This window comes from Pristiophorus japonicus, chromosome 9 (assembly GCF_044704955.1).
Source record: "Pristiophorus japonicus isolate sPriJap1 chromosome 9, sPriJap1.hap1, whole genome shotgun sequence".
Classification (NCBI taxonomy): domain Eukaryota; kingdom Metazoa; phylum Chordata; class Chondrichthyes; family Pristiophoridae; genus Pristiophorus; species Pristiophorus japonicus.
Window position 1 is genome coordinate 166,774,788 of NC_091985.1, and position 19,866 is coordinate 166,794,653.

A 19,866-nucleotide genomic window follows, 5' to 3' on the forward strand; every position below is an offset into this window, starting at 1 on the left:
TGTGATAGGAAGGAGGGCAGGTGAGATTAAATGAGCAAAGGGGAAATGATGCAAGGCAAATGGGAGTGGTAATGTGACAAGTACAGACACAAAAGATGGGTCTAGAGGAGCTGTAAATGGTAACAGCGGAACCATTACTAGCATCTGCTGTCCGATAAAATGGGAGCGGTGGTTATGATATAAAGTTGTTGAATTCAATGTTTAAGCTGGAAGGCTGTAAAGTGTCTAATCCAAAGATGAGGTGCTGTTCATCGAGCTTGCGTTGAGCTTCATTGGAACAGTGTAGGAGGCCAAGGAAATTAGAAGCAAAGTTGATGAAATGTTCCAGTTCAGGCAAAGCAGTAAGCTGCACCAACACAGTAATCAACGTACCAGAAAAAGAGGTGCAGGAGGGGCCATACGCAGAACTGGAACAAACAATTTTCACATATTCCACAAAAGGGCAGTCATAGCTGAAACCCATACGGGTTCCAATACCAACTCCTTTTATTTGGAAGAAGTGAGTGAAGAAGTTGTTCAATGGAAGAATAAGTTCAGCCAGGCGGAGGAGGGTGGTGATCGGGCCTCCATTCAAAGAAGCAGCAGGCCACCCTGGTGGGGGATGGCGATGCAGAGGGTCTGGCGTCCATGATGAAAAGGAGATGATTAGAGCTCGGAAACTGGAAGTGGTTAAAGTGGCAGAAGGCATTGGAGAGTTGTGGATGTAGATCGGAAGAGCCTGGACAAGGGGAGAAAAAAAAGGAGTTGAGATAGGAAGAAATCAGTTCCGGGGGCAAGAACAGGCTGAAACGATGGGTCTACCAGAGCAGTCCTGATTGTGGAAGGAGGTTGAAGCGGGCTGTGCGGGGTTGAGGGACTATGAAGCTGGAGGTCGTGACGGGGGGGGGAATCGGAAAGATCTCCAGAGGCGATGAGGCCAGTGGCGGTCTGGGAAACAATGGCTTGATGTGCGGTGGTGGGATCATGGTCTGGGGGAGGTAGGAGGAGGTGTAAGAGAGTTGGTGTTCAGCCTCCACAAAGTAGAGATGAGTTTGCCGAAAAACACCACCACCACCACCACCACCACCACGTCCCTTGTCAGCAGGTTTAATGACAATGTCAGGGGTGAACCGGAGAGAATGGAGTGCTGCAAATTCAGGAGGGCGGAACAGGCTGGTGAAATGTGAAGGCACATGGCAGATGAAATTTAACACAGAAAAGTGTGAAGTGATGCTTTTTGGTAGGAAGAATCAGGAGAGGCAATATAAACGACGTGATACAATTTTAAAGGGGGGGGGGTAGTAACAGAGACAACTGGGGGTGTATGTACACAAAACTTTGAAGGAGGCAGGACAAGTTGTGAAGGCTGTTAAAAAAGCATAGGGAATCCTTAGCTTTACAAACAGGCATAGAGTACAAAAGCAAGGAAGTTATGCTAAACCTTTATAAATCACTGATTAGGCCCTAGCTGGAGTAGGGTGTTAAATTCTGGGCACCACACTAGGAACAATGTCAAAGCCTTAGAGACAGTGCGGAGGAGATCCCAGAATGGTACCAGGGATGCGGGACTTCAGTTAGGTGAAGAGACTGGAGAAGCTGAGGCTGTTCTCCTTAGAGGCGAGAAGATTCAGAGATTAAATAGGTGTTCAAACTTATGAACACTTTATTGATAGAGTAAGGAGAAACTGTTCAATGGCAGGAGGGTCGGTAACCAAAGGACACAGACTTTTTTGAGGTCATTGGCAAAAGAACCAGAGGCAAAATTAGGAGATTTTTTTTTTAAATGTAGCCCGTTATCATCTGGAATTCGCTGCCTGAAAAGGTGGTGGAAGAAAATTCAACAACTTTCAGAAGGGAATTGGATAAATACTTGAAGAGGAAAAATTTGCAAGGCTATGAGGAAAGGGCAGGGGAGTGAGACTAAGTGGATAGCTCTTTGAAAGAGCTGGCACAGGCCGATGGGTGGAATGGCCTCATTCTGTGCTGTAGAATGTGCATCATTCTAATGATTCTCTGAGGAAGAAATGTGCAACTGCCCATAATACATATTGATTAAGCTGAACTCCTATTGGTTTCTAAATCCAGTATAACACGCACTCTCCACCCCCAGTTGTGGTCCAGCTGAAGCTAATCAAACAGCTTTAGTAAAATTTCACAGTCTGAGTACGAAGACTCAACCCAACTTGGGAAGATGCTTTTTTATTTGTTCTTGTACATTTGTAATCGCCAATTCTTCACAAACAGAATGATTGCTGAGCAAGATATGCGTGGTCAAAACTACAAAGGTACTGTAACAGGTACAACGTCCCGAATCCGCAATTCTAAAAACCGGAATTGTCCGAAAACCGGACATTGTGCAGATTGCAGGAGTCGTCGTCCGGAATCCTGAAATATTTCCCGAAAACCGGACTTTTAACCTGTACATACCTTTTTCAAACACAAATCCAAAAAAATACGCAAACCGTCGCGGCCCAGCCCCGAGGTTGCCGGATTCGGGAAGTCGGATTTTCTTCTCTGAAATCCAGAAATACCCAAAACTTGACTCAGGGGTTTCCGGATTTGGGAAGTCGGATTTCTTCTCTGAAATCCGGAAAAACCCAAAAACCAGAATGACCGTGGTCCTGAGACATTGTACCTGTATTAGCAAAATAACTAATTCTGTTCCCTCAAGTACGTTTCATAACAGCGTAGAATGGATTGAAGTTCCAAACAAATATTGTGAGTGGTTCAAGCATTTGGCATCTGTAGCTGCAAATGCATTAATCTTTTACATAGAATCTACAGCACAGAAACAGGTCATTCGGCTCAACAAGTCTATGTTTACACATGAGCTTCCTCCCACTCTATTTACTTCATCTCACCCTATCAACGACTCCTTTCTCCCTCACGTACTTATTTAACTTCCCCTTAAAACGCATCTATGCTGTTCACTCAATCACTCTTAGTGGCAGCCAGTTCCACATTCGCATCGCTAACCTGCAGCTTTACAATGCAATTAAGCAACACATCTAACGTAGGCCCAACAAAAGTCTACACCAACAAACCTAGCCAGCTTCCGAACAGCAAATGAAGAGATCTCAGACTGCTCAAAATTGGTATATTGTTCGACAGGAGCATACACGACGGAAATATCTTCAGCCACTGCCAAACCCTCCTCCTTCGTGGCCCAGTACTGATCTTCAGCTCTGTAATCCAGGTCATCATATTCTTCCTTCAGTTCACACTCCTCGTCAGAATCCTCATTTCTATAGAATAATGGGGAAAGGGGCAAACAAACGGGAACAAAAAAGTGTTAATACAACAAACAAATTAACTTAGTGGCCAAAGTACAATCAAACACCAGGAATATCAACTTGGATTTGTCAATGGTCAAGTTTCACATAGAATTTACAGCACAGAAACAGGCTATTCGGCCCAAGTAGTCTGTGTCTGTGTTTATGCTCCACACGAGCCTCCTCCCACCCTATCCTCCTATTCGTTTCTCCCTCATGTGCTTATCTAGCTTCCCTTTAAATGCAAGTTTATCTAACCTTCTGAAAAGCTGAAGGCATTTTGTGACTAATGTTTCACAGCACTTGTGAAGAAACAACAGCAGAAATATTTTCTTTTAATGATCGCAAAGCAACAGCCGAGTTTTGCAAACTCTACATGTTTTGAAAATGATAATTTTGTCAGTTGAAAAATTAAATTACTTGAAATAAAATATATTACATCAATGCTTGAAGCAACCCTAACGCAACAGGCCAGTCTCAATTATGGAGATGGTCTTTGGAAAGTGCGAGATTACAGTACAATCGCACACTACACACAAGCAAATATGGACAATATACGTATAAGCAGGAGTGGTGAGCATTCTTTTACTGTTCCAAATCATGGTGGGATTTTCCCCTCAATAATAAAAAACAGTTTATTAGCCCGTGTGTGAAGACAAACAGTTTACTGTGCTTCTTTCATTCTTCTCGAACATATCCCACTGAGGACCACAGAGTGAGTGAGCATGCAAGAATTAGATATTTCCCATCTGCTCCCAAAATTCTTCTCGTAGGATTCCAAGATAAGTGAGGGGCGCTAGTTTGCACTAACTCGTGTGCAATGCTGAATATAGGACGTTTTTTTGCCCTCGTTACAGAAATATCTTTCTAAATGGTCATAACCTTATCGCTAATCACTACAGGCACATAAGATTTCCTGAAATTGAAAAATAACGTTTCATTCTATTTGAAGGGAAATAGGTTTGCAATATTACGGTAAAAGAAATGTATTGTATGCACCAAAACAACAGGCACACTGGGGACATAATGATAAATGGGAAAAACTGCCAAAATAAACCCCAGGATGTACTGTAGCAATAATATTTGACAAAGAAAATACATTGAACATGAAGAAAAGTTCACACTTTTTAACCATGATGGAAACAATATTATCATATTTACCGTGTACACAATATACAAGACTCTTTCACTGAAATTGGGTTTCTGCCAATACATAAACTAACATAAAAAAAGTACTTCTACAGTTAAGGATTCTCATCCTTGTGTTCAAATCTCTCCCTGGCCTCGCCCGTCATTATCTATACTCATTGGAGTTTAGAAGAATGAGAGGCCATCTCATTGAAACATAGAAGATACTGAGGGGGCTCGACAAGGTAGATGCAGAGAGGATGTTTCCCCTCATGGGGGAATCTAGAACTAGGGGGCATAGTTTCAGAATAAGAGTGAAGGGTTATGGGGAGCGGGGCAGGGAAATGGAGCTGAGCCCAAGATCAGATCAGCCATGATCTTATTGAATGGCGGAGCAGGCTCGAGGGGCAAAATGGCCTATTCCTGGTCCTATTACTAATGTTCTTATCTGTAACCTCCAGCCTTACAAACCTGCAAGAACTCTGCGTTCCTCTAATTTTGGTCTCCTGTGCATCCCCCCAGTTCTTTCACTCCACCACTGGTGGCCATGCCTTCCGCTGTCTAGGCCATAAGCTCTGGCATTGCCTTCTTAACCCTCTCCACACTTTCTCCTCCTTTAAGACACTCCTTAAAACCTACCTCTTCACCTGTCCTAAGATCTCCTTCGTGGCTCAGTGCCAGATTTTGTCTGATAACACTCTTATGAAGCGCCTTGGGACATTCTACTACATTAAATGCGCTATATAATTGCAAGTTGTTGAAGTAAAGTACTCACAATGATGGTCATAGAATCATACAGCACAGGCCATTCGGCCCATCGTGCCTCTGCCGACTGTTTGAAACAGCTAGCCAATTAGTCCCACTCCCCTGCTCTCTCCCCATTGCCCTGTAAACGTTTCCCCTTCAAGTATTTATCCAATTCCCTTTAGAAAGTTACTATTGAATCTGCTTCCATCACCCTCTCAGGCCATGCATTCCAGATCAAAACAACTCGCTGCGTACATGTTTTTCCCTCATGTCGCCTCTGGTTCTTTTGCCAATTGTCTTAACTCTGTGCCCTCTGGTTACCGACCCTGCTGCCACTGGAAACCGTTTCTCCATATTTACTCTCTCAAAACCATTCGTGATTTTGAACACCTCTATCAAATCTCCTCTTAGTCTCTGCTCTAAAGGAGAACAACCCCAGTCTATCCACATAACTGAAGTCCCTCATCCCTGGTACCATTCTAGTAAATCTCTTCTGCATCCTCTCCAAGGCCGTGACATTTTAGGAGGAATGTGGTGTAAGGATTGAACACAATACTCTGGCTGAGGCTTAAAAATTATACAGGTTTAGCATAACCTCCTTGCTTTTGTACTCTATGACTATTAATAAAAAAGCATATGGGATCCTTGGCTTTAACAGCCTTCTCAACTTGTCATGCCATCTTCAAAGATTTGTGTACATACACCCCTAGTTGTCCCTGTTCCTGCACCCCTTTTAAAATTGCAGTTCATATTGCCTCTCCTCATTCTTCTGACCAAAATGTATCACTTCACACTTCTCTGCATTAAATTTCATCAGTCTGTCTATGTCCTCCTAAGGTCTCTTACTATCCTGCTCACTTTTTACTACATTTCCGAGTTTTGTGTCATCTGCAAACTTTGAAATTACGCTCTGTATACGCAAGTGCAGGTCATTAATATATATATCAAAAGCAGCGGACGTCCTTATATCGACTGCTAGGGGAACACCACTGTGTATTTCCCTTCAGTCTGAGAAACAACCGTTCACCACTACTCTCTACCTTCTGTCCCGTAGCCAATTTTGTATCCACGCCGCTGCTATCTCTTTAATCCCATGGGCTTCGATTTTGCGAGCAAGTCGATTATGTGGTACCTTATCAAACACCTTTTGAAAGTCCATATACATAACATCAACCACACTACCCTCATCAACCCTCTCCATTATTTCATCAAAAAACTCAATCAAGTTAGTCAAACATGATTTGCCTTTAACAAATCCGTGCTGTCATTTATTAGCCCATACATATCCAAATGCCAATGAATTTTGTCCCAGATTACTGCCTCTGAAAGTATTCCCATCGCCAACGTTAGGCTGATGGGCCTGTACTTGCTGGGTTCATCTCTCTCCCTTTTTAAAAAAAAACAGGGATGTAACATTTGCAATCCACCACCATATCTAAGGTGGATTGAAAGACTGTGGCCAGAGCCTCTGCAATTTCCACCCTTACTTCCCTCAGTAACCTAGGATGCATTCCAACTGGACCAGGTGACTTTTCTACTTGTTCAGCCAAACCTTTTATTTACCTCCTCTTTATCTATTTTTATTCTATCAAATATCGCTATCACCTCCTCCTTTACAGCTACATTGGCAGCATCCTCTCCTCTAGTGAAGACTAATGCAAAGTACTCATTAGTATCTCAGCCACACCCTCTGCCTCCACAGGACGATCTCCTTTTTGGTCCCTAATCGGCCCCACCCTTCCTCTGACTGCCCTTTTACTGTTGATATGTTTAGACCACTCTCTGGGAAACATCTTTAACCAGAGAATGGTGTGAATGTGAACTTGCTATCATAGGGAATAGTTGAGGTGAATAGTAGATGCATAGTAGGTGAATAAGGAAATCTAGATAAGCATATGAGGGCGAAGGGAAGAGTGAGTTATGCTGATAGAGTTAGATGAGGAAGAATAGGAGGAGGCTGGAGTGGAAGTCACCTGGTCTGGCATGGACTGGTTGGACCGAATGGCCCGTTTCTGTGCTGTATATCCTACGTAATTTACATAAAAAGATTTTCGCTTCACTTTTATGCCACTAATCTATTCAATTACTCCCTCTTTGCCCCTCTTACTCCCTGGGGACATATCTGGGGCAGAAAATTCCACAGATTTACGACCCTCAGAAGAAATTCCTCCTCATCTCAGTTCTAAATGGGCGACCCCTTATTCTTAAACTATGCCCCTAGTTCTAGATTCCCCCACGAGGGGAAATATCCTCTGCATCTACCCGGGGTAAGGGCAGGGGGTGGTGGGTTCGGGTGGCCAGAGGTCGGGCGGCCGAGGAGGGTAACAATTATATTCAAAGTAATGTCACCTACAAATGCACTGAGAATCTTTATTACAACCACTGCTAGAAAATGAAAACTAAGATGAAGCTACACTTCTACAGCTTTTTTATTTTGGGGGGGGGGGGGGGGGGGGGGCCATACTCCCCCTGCATCTACCTTGCCGAGCTTGTGGTGTCCCTGCACCTTGCTACTGAATCACACGAGGCATGTACTGCAGACACGGTCACTGCGTGACCTTCCTTTATTCCTAGGACCAAGAAGTGATGACCCTCTGTGGGACCTCCCTTTAAATGCCTGAGTGCCCAGGTGAGGAGTGTCTCCCACAAGTTCACCCCCTGTGGTCAAGGTGTGCATTTCCAGGGCATATATACAGTGTACAGTGTGGTTGCATGAGGGTTACAGTTACGTGAAGGTTACAGTTGTATGAAGGTTGCATACATGACATCACCTCCCCCCTCATGTCTTTTTGTGTCAAAGGTTAAGTCTTTCAGATGGTCGACGCTCTCTCGTGGAGCGCCGCAGTTGGGGCTCTGGTGGCTGAGCCTTGGCATGCATCTCTGTCACCTGAGGTGATTCCGGCCTGTCCGGGTTGGCCGCAGGGACTGTGCATGTTGGTGAATGTCCTTGTTGCTCGTCCACTGGCAGTGGTGTGGGTAACATCTCATGCTCTTCCTCGGGTTCCTCAGTGTCTATGCTGAACCTTTTCTTTACTTGGTCCAAGTGTTTGCGGCATATCTGCCCATTGTTGAGTCTGACCACTATGACCCTATTCCCCTCTTTGCCAATTACGGTGCCCTCAAGCCACTTGGGTCCCAAAGCATGGTTAAGAACAAATACCACGTCATCAATTTCTATACACCTCCCCCTTGAGTTTCGATCATGGAGCTCGGTTTGGGACTGGCGCTTGCCCTCAACAATATCTGCCAGGGCTGGATGAATGAGGGACAGCCGCGTTTTAAGCGTGCGTTTCATGAGTAATTCCACTGGCAGGACTCCCGAGAGCGAATGCGGGCGGGACCTGCAGGCCAGCAGGAGGCATGATAGGCGGTACTGAAGGGAGGGTCCTTGGAAACGAAGCATGCCCTGTTTTATGACTTGGACCGCACGTTCCGCCTGGCCATTGGAAGCCGGCTTGAACGGTTCTGTCCAGACGTGTTTGATGCCATTACCCGACATAAACTCCTGAAATTCATGGCTGGTGAAACACAGGCCATTGTCGCTGACCAGATTGTCCGGCAAGCCATGGGTCGCGAAAACCGTACGAAGACTCTCCACTGTGATGGATGTCATGCACGAGTTTAATATGATGCACTCGATCCATTTCGAGTATGCATCGACAACGATCAGGAAAATTTTTCCCATGAACGGACCCGCGTAGTCTACGTGAATACGTGACCATGGCCTGGTGGGCCAGGGCCAAGGACTGAGTGGGGCCTCCCTGGGGGCATTGCCCAGTTAGGCACACATCGTGCACCTGCGAACCCAGTGTTCCAGGTCTGAGTCAATTCCCGGCTACCATACATGTGACCGGGCAATGGCCTTCGTTAGCACGATACCAGGATGCTCGCTGTGGAGTTCCGTGATGAATGCTTCCTTTCCTTTCTGGGGCATGACTACCCGGTTGCCCTATAGCAGGCAGTCGGCTTGGATGGAGAGCTCATCCACCCTTCTGTGAAACGGTCTGACCTCCTCGGGGCACGCCCTGTGTGCGGGCGCCCAATCCCCAGTCAGAACACATTTCTTTATCACGGACAGGGGGTCTCTGTTGGTCCAGATTTTGATCTGGCGGGCTGTGATAGGGGGAGCCTGCGTCGTCAAAAGCCTCAACAGCCATGACCATCTCAGCGTTTTACTCCGACGCCCCCTCAGTGGTGGCCAGTGGGAGCCTGCTGAGCGCGTCAGCGTAATTCTCAGTGCCTGGCCGGTGTCTGGCGTATGGTGTAGTCATACGCAGCCAGCGTGAGAGCCCATCGCTGTATGCGAGCTGACGCATTGGCATCGACAGCCTTGCTGTCGGACAACAGGGATGTTAACGGCTTGTGGTCCGTTACTAGCTCGAACCGCCTACCGCAAAAGGTACTGGTGCATCTTTTTCACCCCGTAAACACAAGCGAGTGCTTCCTTTTCGACCGTGCTGTATCCACGCTCTGCCTGGGAGAGCGACCTGGAGGCATAAGCCACCGGTTGGAGTCGGCTGTCATCATTACCCTGCTGCAACACACACCCAACCCCATAGGATGATGCATCACACGTTAAAACCAGTTTTTTTACAGGGGTCATACAAGGTCAACAGCTTGTGAGAACAAAGCAGGTTCCGTGCCCTATTGAAAGCCCGTTCTTGATCATCCCCCCAAAACCATTCACAACCTTTACGCAAGAGCACATGTAACGGCTCCAACAATGTGCTTAAGTTCGGCAGAAAGTTCCCGAAATAGTTCAAAAGTCCCAGCAACGATCGCAACTCCGATGTGTTGCCGGACTTGGGCGTCCGGCGGATCGCTTCCGTTTTAGCTTCGGTGGGCCGGATCCCGTCTGCGGCAACCCTCCTGCCCAAAAACTCTACCTCTGGGGCCAAAAACACACACTTGGGCTTTTTCAACCGCAAGCCTACCCGGTCCAGTCGGCGTAGCACCTCCCCCAGGTTTTGGAGGTGTTCCTCGGTGTCTCGACCCGTTATAAGGATGTCGTCTTGGAATACGATTGTTCCAGGAATGGATTTAAGCAAGCTTTCCATGTTCCTCTGAAAGATAGCGGCCGCCGAACGAATGCCAAACGGACACCTATTGTAGATAAATAGCCCCTTCTGCGTCGTCAGAAGCTTGGATTCTTCAGCCAGTTCCTGAGTCCTTTAGGCCGAAGTGAGGTCCAACTTGGTGAACAGCTTGCCACCTGCCAGCATGGCAAAAAGGTCCTCCGCTCTCGGAAGCGGGTATTGGTCCTGCAGTGTCACTCGGTTGATGGCCTTGTAGTCGCCACAAATCCTGACCGAGCCATCCGCTTTGAGACCAGGAACGATGGGGCTTGCCCAGTCACTGAATTCAACGGTCGAAATTATGCCCTATTTGAGCAGCCTATCCAATTCAGTTTCAATTTTCTCACGCATCACATACGGCACCGCTCTGGCTTTGTGGTGCACTGGTCTGGCGTCCGGGGTGATGCGTATCACTACTTTGGTGCCCTTGAAAGTCCTGACACCGCGTTGAAACAGTGCCCCGAATGGACCTGTGAGCATGAGCTTCGCTCCACAGATGAAATGGCATGCATATCCCCCCCATTTCCAGTTCATCTCGACTAGCCAGCTCCCCCCCCCAAAAGTGCGGGGCCATTTCCCGGGACAATCCAGAGTGGCAGCTGGTTCTCTGATCCATTACGTGTTACCACCAAGTTTGCATTGCCTAGCACTGGGATGATCTCTTTGGTGTACGTCCGTAGCTGCGTGTCAATGCGTTCCAGTTTTGGCCTGCTAGAAACATAGAAAATAGGTGCAGGAGTAGGCCATTCGGCCCTTCGAGCCTGCACCGCCATTCAATGAGTTCATGGCTGAACATGCAACTTCAGTACCCCATTCCTGCTTTCTCGCCATACCCCTTGATCCCCGAGTAGTAAGGACTACATCTAACTCCTTTTTGAATATATTTAGTGAATTGGCCTCAACAACTTTCTGTGATAGAGAATTCCACAGGTTTACCACTCTCTGGGTGAAGAAGTTTCTCCTCATCTCGGTCCTAAATGGCTTACCCCTTATCCTTAGACTGTGACCCCAGGTTCTGGACTTCCCCAACATTGGGAACATTCTTCCTGCATCTAAACTGTCTAAACCCATCAGCTCTGTGTGACCATGGTCTCTCAAATTGTTGGCCGCTCATAAGGGACTGGCTGGCTCCTGTGTCCAGCTCCATGTGCACCATCGGGATGCCATTCAATAAAACTTTCATCATCATGGGTGGCGTTTTGGTATATGAGCTGTGGACGTCAGCCACATGAACCCGCTGAACTTCAGCATCCATGGCTTTGCCCCAAGCATCATTCTGCATCATCCCTCGTCTGGTTCCTCTGTCTCGTAGATTAGCCTTGCTACTGCCTTTCTGCACATTCTGGCCAAGTGTCCACTGATGTTGCAATTCCTACAGATAAATTCTGGAACCTGCAGCTTTTCGCAGTATGTCTAGCTCCACACCTCCAGCATGAGTTGAGGTTGTTGTTAACAAAAGGACTGTTACCAGGCATTCCTCTCTGATTGTCCCTTTAGTTGTTTCTGAGCGCTCTGATGGTGGGTGTCAATGGTCCCATCATGGGACGCATTGTTCCTCGAGATGGCGTGAATTGCCGATCCCCTTTCCATTGTCCCTGTTGCGGGCCCACCCTAGAGTCTGTTGCTGCCTGGCCGGTTTCGAAATGCCCTTGCCTGCCTGCGGGGTCCTGAGCTGCGTTCACAATGTTAACTCCCTGGTCCATCGCCACGTTGGAACCAGGGCTGCGCGCGTAAATTAGCTTGGTCTCCTCTTCCCCTGCCATGAAGGTCTGAGCTATCAACGCCGCCCTTTCTAAAATCAAGTCCTTGGTCTCTATGAGCTTCCTGAAAATCCCGGCATGACTAATGCCCTCAATGAAGAAATCCCTTAACATCTCCCCCCTGCAGGCGTCTGTGAACTTAGAGACTGGCCAAGCGCCGCAGGTCCGCAACTAAGCCCGAGATATGTTTTGTCCCTCCCGATGCCGGTGTGTAGAACCGGTGCCGGGCCATGTGTACGCAACTCGCCGGTTTGAGATGCTCACTGATCAGCTGGCTGAGCTCTTCGAAGGACTTGTCCGCCGGCTTCTCGTGTGCGAGCAGGTCCTTCTTTGGTCCACAGCTGGTCAGTAGATGCGCCCTCTGCTTGTCAGCCGCTGCTGCTCCCAGCCAGTCCTTCATGACGAAACTCTGCTGGAGTCTCTCAACGAAGTCGTCCCAGTCCTCACCCACACAGTAACGTTCCTCTGTGCTACCGGTGGCCATCCTCGTGGTTCGGTGATTCCCGTTTATCGTCGCCAAATGTGGTGTCTCTACACCTTGCTGCTGAATCACACGAGGCATGTACTGCAGACACGGTCACTGCGTGACCTTAACCTTTATTCCCCAGGACCAAGAAGTGATGACCCTGCGTGGGACCTCCTTTTAAATACCCAGGTGAGGAGTGTCTCCCACAAGTTCACCCCCTGTGGTCAAGGTGTGCATTTCCAGGACATATATACAGTGTACAGTGTGGTTGCATGAAGGTTAGTTACATGAAGGTTACAGTTGTATGAAGGTTGCATACATGACAGAGCTCCCTCAGTAACTTATATATTTCAATAAGATCCCCTCTCATTCTGCTAAGCTCCAATGAGTAAAGGCCCAAGCTACTCAACCTTTCTTCATAAGTTAACTCCCTCATCTCAGGAATCAACCTAGTGAACCTTCTCTGAACTGCCTCCAATGCAAGTATATCCCTCCTTAAATAAGGAGACCAAAACTGTACGCAGTACTCTAGGTGTGGCCTCACTAATACCCTGTACAGTTGTAGTAGGACTTATCTGCTTTTATACTCCATCCCCTTTGCAATAAAGGCCAACATTCCATTTGCCTTCCTGATCACTTGCTGTACCTTTGTACTGCAGCATTTTGTAATCTCTCTCCATTTAAATAATAATTTGCTTTTTTATTTTTCCAGCCAAAGTTGATAACCTCACTTTCCCACATTATACTCCATCTGCCAAATGTTTGCCCATTCACTGTCTATATTCCTTTGCAGTTTCTTTGTGTCCTCCTCCCAATTTGCTTTCCCACTCATCTGTGTATCATCAGCAAACTTGGCTACATTACACTCAGTCCCTTCATCCAAGACATTAATATAGATTATAAATAGTTGAGGACCCAGCACCGATCCCTGTGGCACCCCACTAGCCACCGTTTGCCAACCGGAAATGGCCCATTTATCCCAACTCTCTGGGGACAGGTGTCACTCGATAGTGAGAAGGACTGGGGACACTGGTCAGTGACCAAGGTGCACTGAGACCAAGTGTTTACCAACATTTGCCACCTAGCCGAGATCAGTTAACGCAGCACAGAACCCAGGACTTACTGCTCTGTGTGGCTCATCCAATAACTGGATAAACTCACCCCACTTTAGATGGAGTTCCTTTCCCTTTTCTATTGGTCTCCACTTCCTACTTCGAGCCTGGCAACCAAAAAGGCAACCTACTTGCAGGCCTCCTGTGCATCTCCCCCTCAATTCACTCACCACTGGCAGCCATGCCTTCAGCTGACTAAGCCGTAAGCTCTGGAATTTCCTTCCCAAACCTCTCCACCTCTCTCTCCTCCTTTTAGATGCTCCTTAAAACCTACCTCTTTGACCAAGCTTTTAGTCACCTGTCCTAATATTGCCTTCGTCTCAGTGAACAATTTATGTCTGATAACGCTCCTGCGAAGTGGCTTGGGACGTTTTACTATATTAAAGACGCTATATAAATACAAGTTGTTGTTGTCGCTATCTCCCTAGATACGCATCCAGAGGTGTTTGAGACTTCCTCGTTGATTTCCGCTCTCTCCCTGCGGGGAAGTGCTTAGAGTCTCCTCAGCATCTCTCCGTGGCAGGAAAGCTGAGTTGAGTAATTTGTGGTGGCCAATCATAAGTGGGCCACTACTCTATGGTTCAGCATGTTGAAGCTCCAGTGGGCTACCCTGAACATACACTCAGATTGTGGCTCCGCCACTGTGAATACCTATCAAGAGTATCGTTCTTTCAGACAAATGAACCATGCTTTCTACTATATCCATCTACATGAGTCTACTCATTTGAGTATTTGTTGAATTCCCATCTTGCTGCTGTTAGGAACATAGGAACGGGAGTAGAACATTCAGCCCTCGAGCCTGCTCCGCCATTCAATGAGATCATGGCTGATCTGCGACCTAATTCTATATACCCGCCTTTGCTCCATACCCCCTAATACCTTACGTCAACAAAAATCTATCAATCTCAAACTTAAAATTAATTGATCTAGCATCAATTGCTGCTTGCGGAAGAGTGTTTCAAACTTCTACATTCAAAGGTTGGTAGCAGTTTGGAACTCTCTTCTGCAAACAGCAACTGATGTGTAGAAGCGTTTCCTAATTTCCTGAAAGGTCTGGCTCTAATTTTTAGACAATGCCCCGAGTCCTAGAATCCCCACCATAACATAAGGTACAGGGAGAGCCATCACTGAATCACATTTTCTTTTTAAAACACACCATTTTTGAGGGGATTTACTGCTCAAGGTGAGGGATGGTAATGCCGGAGAATGGAAAGGCAACCATGCATTCGATTGAGGCGGAACAAATGCATCACACAGGACGACTCCCGTCCCCGCAGTCTGAGCTTGGTGTAATTTAAGGTATCAGTGGACAGGTGCACCAACATCAGCGACCTCATTCAGGCCAACATCCCCGGCATTGAAGCACTGACCCCACTCGATCAGCTCTGCTAGGCAGGCCACATTGTCCGCATGCCAGACACCGAGACTCCTAAAGCAAGCGCTCCACTCGGAGCTCCTTCATGGCAAACGAGCCAAAGGTGGGCAGCGGAAATGCTACAAGGACACCCTCAAAGCCTCCCTGATAAAATGCAATATCCCCACTGACACCTGGCAGTCCCTGGCCCAAGACCGCCCTAAGTGGAGGAAGTGCATCCGAGAGGGCGCTGAGCACCTCGAGTCTCATCGCCGAGAGCATGCAAAAAACAAGCACAGACAGTGGCAAGAGCGTGCGGCAAACCAGTCCCACCCACCCCTTCCCTCAACGACTATCTTCCCCACCTGTGACAGAGTCTGTGGCTCTCATATTGGACTGTTTAGCCACTAGAGAACTCACTTCAGGAGTGGAAGCAAGTTTTCCTCGATTCCGAGGGACTGCCTATGATGAAGTTGAAATGGGCCAGAATCTAAAGCACTGCCCCCCCCCAACCTGGCCCAGAAATAAATTGCAATATTGAAAAGGGTCGTACTTTTAGCTTTCATTCTGTCAATATAATGAAAACAGAAAGCTCGAGAGGGAAGAAACAGAACACGAGATGAGCTTACTCTGCTGCAGCCTCCTTTTCTAAAATTTGCAGCTCTCGGAGAAGTTGCTTAACTTCCCTCTGGTTTTCGGTGGTCATGTGTATCGTTTGCAGAGGCACTCGCTGTTCAGGTTTGGATTTAAATCTGCCTCCCCTTTGGCTATCAGAGTTTGACCTGCGGCGAGAGAAATGAGCAAAATGTCAACAGAACCAATGCAGCAGCATTTAACTTTCCCGTCAAAGGCATCCGTCCAAAATCTGCGCAGTACCGGAATGGGACAGGTTCCTCTTTGCACCGAGTCACTATGTGACATCAATCACATCAGCCGATGTTTGAGATACAGCGTCAGTTTACTGCATCCAACAGTGCCCAGGAATGGCACAGGGCAACAGAAAGACAGGTGGGATGAAAGTGGTCTCCGTCAGTAGCAGGAAACAGGCTCACAGCAAATCGGCAGCCTGGTTTACAACACACTATTGGTTTTTTCCATTGAGGTGAATGGAAAAGAAAATGGGGATCGGTGTAATAAAGGTTGCCGATTCAGTACATAGAAATATAGAAAATAGGTGCAGGAGTAGGCCATTCGGCCCTTTGAACCTGCACCACCATTCAATATGATCATGGCTGATCATTCACCTCCGTACCCCTTTCCTGCTTTCTCTCCATACCCCTTGATCCCTTTAGCCGTAAGGGCCACATCTAACTCCCTCTTGAATATATCTATCGCAACAACTTTCTGTGGCAGAGAATTCCACAGGTTCACAATTCTCTGAGTGAAGAAGCTTCTCCTCATCTCGGTCCTAAATGGCTTATCCCTTATCCTTAGACTGTGACCCCTGGTTCTGAACGAGCCCGGCTCCTGCTAGATACAGAGACCAATTTCATTCCCAGGGCTTTCTGCCGATTCAGTGGACAGCAAAGCACACCCAGATCGATAATCCACATCTGATGCACCTGACAAAGCAGTGAAAAGGCTCCTTTGGTCTTTTTATCTTTAGTGAGACGAACATTTCTTTCCTCTGCCTTATACAGAACTTCTGTCCACTAACAGCCATTATGTAGTGATTACATTTTTAAACCGTCGCTTGTTTTAAAACACTTATTTTAAAAAAAAATTTCCTCTTGGTTTACTGTCCTAAAGCACCATTTTGCAACAAACAGATGACTTGCTCACTTCAAATGTCACTTTCTTTGCAACTGCTGGAAGCAGCCCGAGAATCACTTGGGTTAAATTATTTTGGGTTTCCCCCTTCACCCTGGGGTGAATTATCCGACCTCTATGGAACGGTTCTTCCGTCAGACAGCGGAGATCAGCAACGTAGGGAGTCACAGGTCAAACATATTCGCTAAAAAATCATTTATGACTTAAGCAGAAAGGTTAAAATGATGAGTGTAGCTGGCACATTAATCCGTGTTGGTCAGGTTCTGCACCTACCTTTGTGATTTGACCAGATTACCGAATAAGTTGAACTCTCCACGCTCCTTCAACACTTCGTCAGGGAATTTCCTACTTTCAGCTCCAGTTCTGCTTCCGGCTCCAAATCTAGTTCCAGCTCTGGCTCTACTTCCGGTGTTACCTCGACTGCCGGTTCCGGCTCTACCCCTACCCCGAGGCCTGGTCGGGGCAGCTGGCTTTCGGGAGAAACTGAAATCGTCCCCATCGTCCCATGCTTTGCCCGAGCCTTTCCTACTTCCTCCTCCTCCTCCACTTGTACTTCCTCCGCCTCCTCCTCTTCCTCCTCCGCCGCCGCCTCTGCCTCCTCCTCCTCCACGAGGCTTATTAAACTTTCCTCCTCCTCGGTTTGGCCTCTTTCCAAAATTCATTTTCTGTGATCACTGTTCAAAAGATGAACCACTTGTTACATATTATAGATTTCAATTACAACCAAATAGTTAGCAATATTGGACATTTATAATACATTGCAAGTGAGTTCTGCCGGGTGAGCTGGCCAATATTTATCCCTCAACCAACATCACTACAAAAGACAGATTATCTGGTCATTATCTCATTGTTGTTTATTTGCCAACTCCCCTTACTGTGCTGCTGCCTTTCCAACATTACAACAGTGACCACACTTCCAAAGGCACAAAGTGCCTTCTCTCCACTTGTCCAAACTTTTTATGGTGATGAATGTAGCAGAACAAAATAAGTATTTCACTCACAATCAATTTGGAAGCTTTCCAAGACAGACCATGAGTGGATGATTTCATTATTCCATGTTCTGTGGTTGTTCAAACTGTGCAAGGTGGTTTATTTCACTCAATCTGATTCGTACTCTGTTGGGGAAGGTCGAAGGCAAAGGAGACTAACTTAGAACATAATTAGTAACATCAACCACAATGAAAATGGAAGCCTTATATTTTAGCAAATATTTACAAATTCAACCTTCGCATTAAAAAAAAATCACTTGAATTACTTGTAAAGATTGTTGCTGAATGACCTGCTGCGTACAGTCAACTCCCCTTAATTCAAAGTAACTTGAATTAAATGATCTGTTATTTTCAGCAATAAACTCCCACTTTGCTGTTATTTATATTTCTTAATTCAAATTATTGCATAATTCAAATTTGAAGCATGAATATAGGAAGTTGCTAGATGTAAAAAAGACCAAGGTCCATCTAGTTCGCCTTCCATCATCCCGGTATGATGATGATGATGATGAGTCACACAATACGATGATAATGGAGCTGTTGACTAACCAAAGCAATCAATCTCAATCAATTAGTTTACAACAGATCCAGACAAACCTCCATGCTGGGAGTTTTGGGAACTATAGATCCAGTCACCTGTTCCTCCTACTTATGCTACACTTACCACAAGTCATGTCTCAAATTACTCATATACTGTATCCCAACGTGTTATTTTCTGAAAGAAATCTATCTAAATTTCTTTAAATGAATCAACACTGACTGCTTCCACCGTCTCCCGAGCCTGTTCTATAGATTGGCCACTCAAGTCACTGAAATATTGTTCCCAGATACATTTTGAATTTACCCCGCAAGTGCAGGCTGTGTCCAGCGGTGCGACTGTTCTGGACGAGGTGAAACAGCTCGTCATGGGTTACAGTATCAAGTCCCTTCAGAATCCTGAAAACAGCAAACATATCAGCAGAAAAAAATGACTTTAAATGATCAGAAATTTCCATGATTTTCTGATTTTTAACTTCTGATTTCCAATATTTTCAGTTTAATATTCTAATACCTGGAGCTATGTTATCTGCAAGGGTGACAGATACCAACACAGGTCTTATTTTAAAGCCAAAATGAGCGACTATTGCAGAGTAGCAGTCAACATTAACATGGGAACATCATTAGTCTTATGGATGTCACACCTGCCACTCTCATAGAAACATAGAAAATAGGTGCAGGATTAGGCTATTCGGCCCTTCGAGCCTGCACCACCATTCAATGAGTTCATGGCTGAACATGCAACTTCAGTACCCCATTCCTGCTTTCACCATGGTGTCAGCCATGACTCGGTGATAGCACTCTCGCCTGAGTCCCACTCCAGAGACTTGAGCATAAAATCGAGACTGACACTCGAGTGCAGTACCGAGAGACAATCTTCCCCCTAAAGTTTTATTTTCGGCGCGTGGTATCTTTAAATTGGCCGCGGTGAGCAGGCTGCGCGGGACCCCCGGGTCGCTGCGCAGTCGCGCGCGCAACTTAGGGGAAAACCCTGCTGAGGGAGCGCTGCACTGTCGGAGGCGCCGTCAACCGGATGAGACGTTAAACCCCAGGCCCCGTCTGCCCTCAGGTGATCGTAAAAGGTCCCAGGGGCTACTATTTGGAAGGAGAGTGGGGAAGTTACCCCTGGGGCCAATATTTATCCCTCAATCCATATAACAAAAACAGATTGTCTGGGTCATTATCACAGTGCTGTGTGTGGGAGCTTGCTGTGCGAAAATTGAGCTGCTGCGTTTCTCCAAATTACATCAGTGCCTGCATTGAAGTGCTTCATGGGCTGTAAAGCGTGCTGGCGTTGTGCAAGGCGCTATATAAACGCAATGGGGCGGGGAATCGCCTCCATTCTATAGCTAATAACATGGAAAGGGCGATCACCTACCGTGTGTGGAAGCAGGCAGCGCATCTCCGAGCCCAGCGCTAGGCCGCTCTCACCGGCCGGCTTCTCATTGACAAAGCTCTGGCCGGCTGGGGGCGCGCGTTACCCGGAAGGCATCGTGCGGCCACTTCCGGGTCAAGGCGGCGCTGGTAACCGTGGAGACGGTGTGGCCTACGGCATCCACCGCGGACAGCAGCCTGGTCCCGGGAGCTCGGACCGTCTAGCCATTACCATCCTCGGGCTCAGCAACATGCCGGGTGAGTGGCGCACGGTGCCCCCCTCCCCCACACTCTGCCCACCTA

The 19,866-nt window shown here is 46.9% G+C and overlaps 2 protein-coding genes across 6 annotated transcripts in view; one reads left to right on the plus strand and one right to left on the minus strand.

Moving 5' to 3' along the window:
* dhx57 (DEAH (Asp-Glu-Ala-Asp/His) box polypeptide 57) overlaps positions 1-19,782 on the minus strand; it is a 96,214-nt gene extending 76,432 nt beyond the window's left edge. The window contains exons 1-6 of one of the 2 annotated variants that reach the window (XM_070890075.1): positions 19,568-19,782; positions 18,497-18,588; positions 17,665-17,778; positions 16,937-17,337; positions 15,523-15,675; positions 3,024-3,224 (exon numbers count right to left, since the gene is read on the minus strand). In XM_070890075.1, coding sequence (XP_070746176.1) covers positions 3,024-3,224; positions 15,523-15,675; positions 16,937-17,325 — 743 coding nt within the window. In that variant the 5' untranslated portion in view covers positions 17,326-17,337; positions 17,665-17,778; positions 18,497-18,588; positions 19,568-19,782. The remainder of the gene's footprint in view (positions 1-3,023; positions 3,225-15,522; positions 15,676-16,936; positions 17,338-17,664; positions 17,779-18,496; positions 18,589-19,567) is intronic. The other variant, XM_070890076.1, reaches the window with a different exon arrangement.
* Positions 19,678-19,866, plus strand: part of morn2 (MORN repeat containing 2) — a 45,615-nt gene continuing 45,426 nt past the window's right edge. For all 4 annotated transcript variants that reach the window (XM_070890079.1, XM_070890077.1, XM_070890078.1 and 1 more), the window contains exon 1: positions 19,678-19,821. In XM_070890079.1, coding sequence (XP_070746180.1) covers positions 19,815-19,821 — 7 coding nt within the window. In that variant the 5' untranslated portion in view covers positions 19,678-19,814. The remainder of the gene's footprint in view (positions 19,822-19,866) is intronic.